We start from the raw sequence: 11287 nt of genomic DNA, 5'->3' as shown, positions 1-11287 counted from the left end.
TTTTGGCCAAAAGAGAGAGTAATGAATAGGAAAAAAATTTAAGAGGAAAAACCTGCAAATAATTACTGGCTATGTAACTGAGTGAACTCTACCTGTAATGGATGCCAGACAAGGCGGATGAAAATGAAAGCCCGTGAAGAGGGGTGTACAGACAGCAAAGACCAGTCCAAGGAATCAACAGAACCATGGCGAGGCTGTGGAAGGCTCGTGGGGAGGGATGTCTCTCTAAAAGTTTGAAAATATTTCAAAGTAATTGATGATTACATGGAAATCATTCAGTATATATTTTGTGAGCTCCTACTACGTGCCAAGTCTGAGTTTTAGCACTCAGTCACAATTTCAGCCCATGAGCTTTTGTCATCAATGCAGAAAAAGGATTCTGTTTCCTATTCTTATTTTTCTAAAAGCATTTATTTCTTCTTTGGACTTTTTTTCATCTTTTTGCTGTTAAAAATGATCTAGAAAAAAAAAATCCTAGCAGAAATCTATGCAAAGAATAACATACCATTTTTTCTATTAAAGTCAGAAATATGAAAACAGTTTCTTGGTCAAATACAAATTAGACCAATGCTTCTCTCTTTTTTCTTTATTTTGGTGGTAGGTTGGGGGTTGAGATAGGGTCCCCCTGGCCAGGAACTCGCTATGTAGACCTGGCTGGCCTTGATCTCACAGAGATCTACCTGCCTCTGCCTTTCATGTGCTAGGATTCTTTTTCACTTGAAGTCCCGGATCCTGTGGTCTTCTCCACAGTGTGCTGCTAGCATTCTCTAGCCCCTCAAATATCAATTGCCCACCTACTTATTAATATGTAGTGAGTTAGAATATGCTAGAACCAAGAAATCAGGATCTAAATATTTTGAGTCCTTGGCTAGTTTACATGACAGAATTTATATCCCCCTCCCCTTGCTAAAGTTACTGTGAAGAAAAGAAATACAGCATTTGTTTTCTAATATGTATTTATTGGTGTGTTCATAAAACTTTGAAATAACATTGGAGACACTTATATTTCACTGTGGAAATGTTCAGAGCTTTTGTTGTTTGTAGTTTGGGAGTAAACATTTGTATGTATTTGAGAACACATGTGCATATATTTGAACATAGCATGCATATTTTCCCATTTACTGCAAATTCCCCATTCTAATTTGTATCCAGAGTAGAAAAGAAAAACATATGGATAACACTACTTCCTAGACATGTATTTTCAGATCTATCTATCTGAGTTTTCAGACCTACAGTAAATGAACTTGTATGAAGAAAATTTTGAATGTGCAGTTCAAATCTTGTCCTATAGTTTGTTTGCTGTATATTTTTCCATGCCTGCAATCAGCAGTCACAGGTCTTAAAAAGCGAGCAATATTCTTCTGCTTTTGCCATTTGTTTGTTGAAAATGTGTCTTAAAGGTTTTTAAGGAAAGACTACAGCGCAGTAACTTCTGTTCTAATGTTGTTTCCCTTTCCTTTCCTGACCAAGGAGCCTTGATTACAGCAGGAAACTAAAAAATGTAAGTGTTTTAACTTCTCTTTCCATATCTGTGTACTTTTGACTTTAATGGTCAACTAAATTCAATGCATCTCATAGGCTCTACTGGAAAGATTCTTAGGAAAAAGTGTGTGTGTGTGTGTGTGTGTGTGTGTGTGTGTGTGATAAAATAGCTAATAACTGTTATAGAATATTTTCTTAGGAAACAGAATATGTATTTTTTTATAAAATAGTTAATAACTGTGATCAAACTAAAAGTAGTGGATTTGGAAGTTTCTCTCTAATCAGTTAAGACTTCAATCTAGCAATAAACAAATGAAAGTTTGTTTGCATGTTGTTGCATCTGTTACATGTGTGTTTGCATCTGTATGCAATTCATTTTCTTAACTGCACAATGATCAGGGTCAGCACTAACATTAGCCTTTTCCATTTGTGAACCCAGATGGGATTACAGTCAACACACAGTTATTTTATGGTTCTAGTTAATGTCCTGACATTCGGGATTGTCTGTTCTCTAGGAATTTATGCATAAGAAATCCGTTAATAAAAGATCTTCTGGAAGTTTTGAAGGATTCATGATGCAAAAGTTTCCCACAGAGGTAGAAAACTGAATCGTATCCTAGCACTGACGCACATAACCATATTTTGGGCCCATGGCCAGCTGGAACCGTATACCTATGTCCCGTTGTCCAAAGCATTTTCTGGCCTACCACGAGGAAGGAAGTACATCAAGTCCTTCCCAGATTAGTTTAAGCAATAAGATAGAATGTGAAAATAAAGTAACGGCCTGAGCCTTTGTGTGGGTTTCAGGTCCCTATAATTCAGCTAAGGAGCAAATCTTTAGCCAACCCCTGATGGGTTTTCTTGGAAAATCAAAGTAAATAATGTTTGTGCTTTTGTGGACAAGCTTTTGGAAAGAGCATAAAATTAATATTTCTTCAGACCTTTGAATCTTCATAGGCATTCTTAAATATCCCAATTTGTTTAGCCTTGACATGCTTGTTATCAATTAAACATTTCCCATCTTAGATCAATGGGAATGTAACTGTACTTGAAGTCAGGGCTCTGCAGATCAGACTCTGCATTGCGTCGCTTTGCTCTGCTCTGACTTCAGCTGGACGTGTTGTGTTGAGCCTGTGCCGGGAAGCACTTGTTGACCTTTATCACCCCTTTGGGAGTCTTGCCATCCCTTCTAGTAGACCCTCTGTACACACAAGTAGGAACTGGAGCTCTGAAAGCACCAGTCTGAAAAATAACTGACAGTCCCTTCCATTGCATGTTTAAGTAAAGACTCCAAAGAGTTAGTGGAAAAATGTTGCCTGATATGAATATTATTTTAGAGAATTTATTTCCCCTCTCACAGAGATCACTTTCTCACAACCTCCCTTTTCCTAAAGCAGGAGTCTTTACCGAACTGTATATCTGTGTTGACTGAGACAGTGTTGGGTTCTTATTATTGTGATCTTAAATTAATGGATGCGGCATGTACAGTGGATTTTGCAAGTCAGTGTTCAGCATCTCTCCTTCCTGCTTTCCTATTCCTGGAGCGTTATTGCTTCCTCTGTTGAAATATTTTTCATCAGGACACATTCTCCCACTCTTGAGCATTGTTTTGTTCCACAGGTGTTAGTGACCATCTACTGGCTGGGGAAAGCTGCAAACAGCTGTGCGTCCTACAGTGGAACCACGCTGAACCTGAAGGAATTTGAAGGGTTGTTGGCTCAGATGCGAAAGGTAACTTGGCTTTTCTTCCTTAGCCCCCGAGGTAATGTTAGACAAGGTGGGAAAGCAGCACATTTCCTTCTTTTTGAGATTGATGCTGTTCTGTGTAGAGGAACTATATAGGCTGTTCATCTTTCCCAGAGCATCTTTATCTTCTGAGTCTCATACTTCTTCAACTTTTATATCTTATGCCCTTTGGTGAATGGAAGATCTGTGCTCGATCCAGCTTTAATTTCAAAAGAGCAAAGCCAGTCTGTTGGTATATGGCTTGATATGCCAAGGAGCTCATGGCTCAATGCACTATTATACAAAAATGAACACTTGCTCTGCACTTTCTACCTAAAGGTCCTCTTGTTAGACTGTTCAGGCCTTGGTGTGGGTGAGGTGATGCCAGCCAAGTTCTTGTCGCAGCACCCACCCTGGACAGGATCTGAGAAGTTGGAAACATTCTTTCTGATGTGTGTTACTGATGGCCATTGTATCTGAGTGACCTGGAAAGTCAGAAAACATTTTTAAAAGCTTGATGTGTTTATTTGATGAAATATTTGAATATCATTAAAAGCTTGATTTGTTTGTGGGAAAGATTGACTGAAGGTAGGATTTGTTGAAGAAACATTGGAATGCTTTGTGTGTACCTGCCTGCCTGTTCCTTTCAAAGGTTCAGCAATATATTTAACTCCTACAAAATGTTAGTTCATAGTGTTGCCTAGGAGAAGCTCTGACAAGCATCCTCAGTGAGGAGGAAGGCTTACATGCAATTAGCATCCATGAATTTTGGTTAAGGCCATCTTAGAGCACACATAATTGAGGCCAGCTCTTTTTGCTTCTCTAACTTGCAAATGAAATCCATTAATGAGACTCACTGAAAGACAGTCAGAGGGCCAGCAGAAAGTGCTACCATCAAGCCCTGCATCCTGAGTTCTCTCCCTCAAACTCACATAGTGGAAGGAGAGAGCAGTCTCCCACGAGTTGTCTTCTGACCTCCACATGAGTGTCCACACACACACATACACATGCAACACACAAATGTATAAATAACTATAATTAAAAAAATTTTTAAAAGACATTCAGAACTTAACAACTTTTAATACCAAAAGCAGGCATTTGCTCCAACTTTCTAATAATCTGTTCTCCTTTCCTTAAAGCCAGTGGTCTTTACATTTACCCAAAGCCAGTCTGGCTAATGTGTTTATAAATAAACAACCCAGGACTAGAGATGGAGTTCAGAGGTAGAATGCTTGCCTCACATGTATGAGGCCCTAGGTTTGTTCCCTAGCACTGAAGAAAAAATGATCTTTCAGTTGGTCATGACATAAAACAAACCTACCCCTGCAGTAAGTACAACACATTGTGTTAGTTCCGGTCTGGATTTGGAAAGTGGAAATGGTTGTTTCGATATAGTAATAATAGATGGGTCATCTTTTAAAACTTACAGCCTCCTGCTGGATTTGGAAGGAACTTGGTCTGCTCTCCAAGTTTCCCTTCCTACTGAGACAGTTCCTTCAGCTGCCTTGAAGTGGCCTGATGTTAACAGCTGTTTCTGTTTTGAATAAGTGTAGATGACATCACAGGACACGATGCAGTGGTTATCACTGCTGGGCAAAGCATGACTCCTCACTACCATGGCCACCTGTGGGACTCCCATGTCGTAGCTATGCACAGTAGAGACCAAAGGACCTGAAATTTGCTGGGCTATCCAAACACTAGAACTTGTTTATGTATGATATATATATTCTTTCATGTTTTTACTTCATATTGGCTTCAACTGCAATATGCAAAAACTCAAAATAACAGCTGAAAGAAAAGAAAAATTTATTTCTACCCATATAAATGAGATCTGGGCATGAGTGAACGGGCCAGGGCTGGGCTAGGAGTGCCACAAATTGCCATCCCAGAAAGCCCAGATTCTTCTGTGCCCTGGACCCACATCCTCAGCCCAGGGCTTCTCCCTGTTGGCTCAAGATAGCTGCTCAGACTTTCACTGTCAGGCTCACATTAAAGTCAGGAGGAAGGAGAAACAGAGAAGGAGGTGTGTACTAGTTTGATGTATTGGTTACCTCTCTCTTGCTGTTATACCATCATGACTAAGGCAACTTATGGAAGAGAGTTTATTTTGACTTATGATTCCAGAGGGAGAGTCCATCATGGTGGGGAAGGCATGATAGAGGCAGCTGAAAACTGAGAGCTCACATTTTTTCAAATAATGTTTTTATTTTTTTGACTATCATACATGAGTCAAAATGCATCATTTCCGTCCCTCCCAGTCCCCCTTCAACTCCTCCCATGTCCCCCAACTCCCTCTCAATTTCTTGTTCTCTTCTTTGATTACCATTGTTATATAGGCATACACTTATAGATATTTGTATATAAAAGGCACCGGGTCCATTTAGTGGTGCTCCTGTGTACCTGTGTTTAGGGCTGTCCATTTAGAATTAGATAGCCTCTCGGGGAACTAGTTCCCAGAGAAAGCTGATTCTCCCTCCCTCAGCAGAGAGCTCATAGCACACATAGAAAGTAGAGAATGAAACCGGAAGTGGGATCAGGCTAGGAACTCTCAAAGCTCACCACTAATGACATACTTCCTCCAGCAAGGCTGAACCTCCTAAACCTCTCTAAACAGCATCACCAATTGGGGACCGAATATTCAAATACATGAGAAATTAACATTTCTCATTCAAACCACCAGAAGGGGTTCTGCGTTGTCTTTGAGCACACTTCTGGGATGCTACACGCTACACTCCTGCTGTGGTTTGAATGGCTTCCATAAAAGCTCATGTTGGACTGTAACTGCTGTGATGGTTTTGGGAAGTGTCCCTTTCAAGGTGATTTGGTTGTGGGGTCTACACCCTTGCAAATGAATTGATGCTGCTATTGCTAGAGGAAGCTTGTTACTATAATCAATGTAAACTCTCTACTGTACTTACATTCTATATGGCTTGTGACATATTATGAAGGTTCTTTCCACTTGACATGGGACTTACCAGACTCCACAACTATGAAAAGTCAGTTTCTTTTCTTTATAAATTACTTAGCCTATAGTGTTCTGTTCTAACAGGAAAAAAAAAAAAAAACAAAAACAGAGAACAACAACAACCCCATACTCACACCTCATTGGCTTGAGCTTAGTCACATATTCATACCCACCTGTAAGTAAAGACGTGGAATAAAAGGTAGACTTTATTTCAATTAAAAAGTAGTGGATATTTATTACTAGACAAGAAGTAGATAAAATATATTGAGGGACAACTGGAATCTTCTTTACATGAACTGAAATAAATATGGAATTGAACTTTTGTTTTTCATGAAGGAGACTAGCTAGAAATTTTAAACATTATTTTTGTACTGGGAAGTGTGTGAAAAATCATTAACTATAGGGTACTTGCTCTGTGTGTGATGTGTATAGAGTTTTGCACATAGTAGGCCTTTACAGATGGTTGTTGCTGCTGTATACAAAAGGGTCTGTGCAAACATGGCAACAGTACCCCGCCACTGAGCCTGGGATGTATCAGGAAAGGCCCCTCAAAGGAAGGACTGTCTGCCTAAACAAAGGGTTTTCCTCAAGAATGCTGAAATAGAAGGGGACCGTGGAGGTTCAGGATGTGAGCCATGTGGGCTCTTCCTCCATGTTTTTCTCTCATCGCTCCCCATCACTCCTGGAATCCATTTCCCTTCCTGTAGGCAGTCATCCCTCATAAAGACAATGTGGCCCATAGCATTTCCAGGGAAGGTGCTTCTCATTCCTTCCTCAGAAAAGTAAGGGAGTGCTTCTTCTGGCCCCTGAGGCACAGTTACAAGGGATATGCTGCCCTGTTCCTACACTAGTCACTGTGACCAGGGTATGGAATACCACCGCTGGCCTAGCCCAGTTCTGTTTCTGGAGATGAAGGCATTGACAGGAGAAGGGATAAAGAGGAGGGAACATGACGGACGACAAAATAGCTTTCGTCATCAACTTCAATCCCCTGCATTGCATGTTTTCATGGTACTCATCACCCAGAAAAACTTAGGTTTTTCTGTGCATTTGTTGTCTTCTCTGTTAAGAGTATGAGATTCCTACAGTCAGGGTGTTTGTTTGTTATTGTTGTTGTTGGTTTTTTGACATTGTGTCCCCAGGGCTTGAATATGTCTATACATAGAAGGTGCCCAGACAATATCAGTAGAATGAATCACTTCCACAACCAGTGTAATGTGCGGGTAACACATGATCCTGTTGGAAAAGCAGAACCTCAGACATGTTAGAGCGGCACTCAGCTACCTTATAAATCACACAGCAAGCAGAAAAATGTTGAGTGGTACAGAGCAGGCACCTGGAGTTTCTTGGATACTGCCAGTCACCCACAGGCCTTTGCTGGCTTCCATTAGCTTTCACAAAGGGGCTAGGAAGAAGAGGGATAAGTGGGATAAGTGCAATAGCCCCAGAGTTCATGGAAGCTAGCAGTACTTGCCCTTTCATTAACCCACTTCCACCGGAACAACCAGCAATTAGCACAATGGGTTGATTTCAGTCTTACCTGCCTTTCTCAGAGAGTCAGTGGAAGACAGAACCCTACCAGACTTCAAGATGAAAGGCTCAGACAATGTAATTAGACCTCATGAAAGGAGATTTAGACTTGCCCGTCTGTGGGCTTCTTGGTTTATATTTTCCACCCTTTCCGAAAGCTTCACTTGAGATGACTGAAAAAAACCAAAGTGGGGCAACTCTTATGGAAGCCAATAAAATGGTATGTCCTGTGGATGGCCATGGCCACATCTTTATTTCTGGCTGAAGAACTAGCCTGTCACTTTACCTTCAAGGTCTCTGGGGGACCAGCTGGCCAAGGATGGCTACAGTGACCTGGTTTTTACTTTTCAAACTGGCCGTGCCATTCAGTTCCCTGTTGGGGACTCAAGCCAAATTTCATTCTTGGCTTGCTGCTTAGTGGTGAACATAGGAAACTCATGTTTATCATCCCCATGAGCAGCAGGAAGAAGGCTGCTGAGGCTCCAAGAACACGCACAGACTTACTTTCTTCCTGTGGTTTGAAGGTATGGGGGAGACTTTGGGCTTTGAGGAAAATCTTTCTAATACTGTTTTCTTGAAAATTCCATTTTGTAATGCTACATGAAGCAGCTTGTAAGCACTTGGTCACTTCCCACTGTGACCAAGTGACCCCACTCCCTGACTGTCCTTGCAAGGCATCTAGACACAGAGGAGAGAGAAAAGTATCCGTGAGTGTAAAACTGTGCTCTTGACTCAATGTATAAGTATTATATAATGCTTTATTAAAATGCTTATGCCCAAGTGAAGAAAGAGTAGTTAAAACCGTCACTGATACTTTTAGAGTTCTTATTCTTTATCATGCACTGTTCTGAATGCTTTCCATATATGAAGATATTTCCAGCAGCAGTGTGGGTCAGGTAGTATTACTAGCTCCATTTTACAGATGATGGCCCATCAGGTGAAATAAGTTGCTTAAGATAGTACAACTGGCAAGGATGAAGCCAAAATTTAAATCTAGTCAGTCTGGCTTCTGAGACTACACTTTTAATCATAACCCTAACCCGTATCTCTTTTGCAATATTTATAATTCGATAAATTTAGTCATAAACAGCATTAACTAGGACACATAATCCAGTTGGCATCATGTTTAGTATAAGGACACAGTGTCCCATGCTGATGGTAAAGTTAGAACTACATCAAAATTTTTTTAATTGTGTGTGTGTGTGTGTGTGTGTGTGTGTGTACATGCCACAGTATGTGTGTAGAGGTCAGAGGATAACTTGTAGGACTTAGTTCTCTCCTTCCACTATGTGAAAGGTGATCCAACCCAGGTTGTTAGGCTTGCTGACAAGTGCCTTTACTCATTGAGCCATCTCACTGGTGCCCAAAGATGAATATTTTTATGTCTTATTCTTTGGTATTTGGAGGCAGAGCCCTCTGATAGTACCTATGCCACTTACTGTGTGACCTTAGCTAAAGTAACTCTGCTTCTTATTTTTCTCTTCTGTACAATAAGGACAGTGCTAACTACCTCACTGGGTGGTTGCGAGGATTGAATAACGTGATGTACAAAACGTATGACCCAGACATATAAGTGTTCAATAAAAATAAACTTCATATTTAAACATTTGTTAGAGAAGTAATTTACAATAATAACTTGTATTCCCAAAGAAATTAAATTTGAATCCCTATCTAATTTAGGTCTATATTTTTCAGTGAGTCATGAGGTCTTTTTCCAGCTCCTCAGTCCTGGCTTTTGTTCCAAGTCTTGATTAACTTTTGACCTGCAAGTAAACAACCTTAATTCTCACAACTCACATTTCTGCACACACCCCCACACCCCCACCCCCGTTCCAGAGGGTCGTGTCACTGGACTGGCCCAGGCATTTGACAGCCTATTCTTCAGGGGTATTAATGGTATAGGGGCTGAAAGGTTTTCCTCTCAGCTTTTCCCTCGTCCCCTTGTCTACTCCCTTCTCCTGATGGTAAACCTGTGTGTGCCTTGTAAAATGACATCAATTCCAGCCCCCATGTCTACCCCCCCACTGTGGGGGTGTCAGAGGATTCCCCCCCAAATTGATTGAAACAGCAAAGACACTTCCTGCAAAGGCACAGATTCCCAGGGGCACCCCAGACAGTCTAGACCAGCTTCGCAAACTGCAAACCTGGAGAATATTGATTTATTTTTCCATTCTGTCAGGAACGCAGAGGGGACCTTCATGTATATCCGGGGAAATCCACAGGGCCACATTCCAGTCTCTGCCCATGAGAGTGAATCCCTTTGCCAGTGTGATTCGCAGTTCGGATTTTTTAGCGACAGTCTGGGGGATATTAAATGCTGGTTTATCTTTGAGTGACTGGAGTTATTTTTGTTTTCGTCAGCCTGGACTATTGTAATGAATGCTAAAGCACTGGCGGGAACAAGGCTTTTATTATAAGACGAGGGTGAGGATGGCTTTGACTGACCTTTCTTCTGCTGGAGTTTCAGTGTTTTAGTATGTGCCGCTTGTGCTGGAAAGAATTTATAATCACAGGCTGTCAAAGACAGCCATTGTTCCCGCTCTGAACATGTGGGTCAGCCACAAGTGCCTGCAGCTCCCCCAGCGCCAAGAACTGGCGGGGAGAGAGAGCATGCCTGGATTCTTCTGAGGCATCAGGAAAAGCATTTTGCACATTTTTCATTGCTTTTTTTTTTTTTCTTCTTTTTTTTTAACTTTTTGCCTCTGAAAGACAGCTCCCTTTCAGAGCAGGAATTTCCCTCCAAGGTAGCAGGAGATGGAAGTATGTGGCTCCAGGATTTTACAGCTCTGATTCTGCTGCAGAAACAGATGCTGCCTGCATTTGCCAGCTAGCACGGCCAGAAGCAGTTGTGGACTAGACTAGTGATTTGTCCCGGACAGACATGCGGTTATGGATCTCGAAAGACAGGTCAAGGTTAAGGTTTTTGTCTTTGTTTTCAGTGATTATTGAATTTTTAGGAATCCACACTTTGTGTTCCTTTATTCTTAATTCCTTGGCTTTTTAAAAGAAACATTTATGGAATGTAAATTACTTGGGGATTTTTTTTTTAATGTTGTGCATGGTTTTCTAATTGTGAGAATACAATAGAGAAAGGTTGTAGAAAGGACCAATCGCTGGTCAATGCTCATCAGTCCCGTTAGCTGCTATGACCTTTCTATTCTGGACAGATATGTAGGCATCTTTGGAGACCACTTGGAGACTGGATCCTGTATGTGTTTTGTAGTCATGTCTGAAATTCTTTTGTTTTATTTTGGGACAGGAGACCGATGACATTGAGAGCCCTAAACGCAGTATCCGAGACAGTGGCTACATTGACTGCTGGGACTCTGAGCGCAGCGATTCCCTCTCCCCTCCTCGCCACGGCCGAGATGACTCCTTCGACAGCCTGGATTCTTTTGGCTCCCGCTCCAGGCAGACACCTTCACCAGATGTAGTTCTCAGGGGAAGCAGCGATGGTAGGTGGCGTCTTCAAACAGTACACATCTTGGAATTAATCATTAACAGGGGCTACTCAGTTAAGGGCAGAGAACTGGGCCCTGGGCAGGCAGATTCTGTATCCACCTGGCTGGAGCCTCGTAATGCTAT

General features: G+C 41.4%; 1 protein-coding gene across 13 annotated transcripts in view; it reads left to right on the top strand.

The window, feature by feature from the left end:
- The window catches only part of Limch1 (LIM and calponin homology domains 1), a 353723-nt gene that overhangs the window by 257567 nt on the left and 84869 nt on the right, over nucleotides 1-11287 (top strand). For 6 of the 13 annotated variants that reach the window (XM_008827219.2, XM_029560687.1, XM_029560686.1 and 3 more), the window contains exons 5-7: nucleotides 1471-1501; nucleotides 3103-3213; nucleotides 10962-11157. In XM_008827219.2, the coding sequence (XP_008825441.1) occupies nucleotides 1471-1501; nucleotides 3103-3213; nucleotides 10962-11157 (338 nt within the window). Of the gene's footprint in view, nucleotides 1-1470; nucleotides 1502-3102; nucleotides 3214-10376; nucleotides 10616-10961; nucleotides 11158-11287 lie in introns of those variants that run through there. The other 7 variants (XM_008827225.3, XM_008827223.3, XM_029560688.1 and 4 more) reach the window with 3 other exon arrangements.

The sequence above is a fragment of the Nannospalax galili genome, unplaced genomic scaffold, assembly GCF_000622305.1.
Source record: "Nannospalax galili isolate Female #2095 unplaced genomic scaffold, S.galili_v1.0 scaffold772, whole genome shotgun sequence".
NCBI classification, from domain to species: domain Eukaryota; kingdom Metazoa; phylum Chordata; class Mammalia; order Rodentia; family Spalacidae; genus Nannospalax; species Nannospalax galili.
Note: the sequence above shows the minus strand (reverse complement) of the source record. Positions and strands in the feature narration are given on the sequence as shown.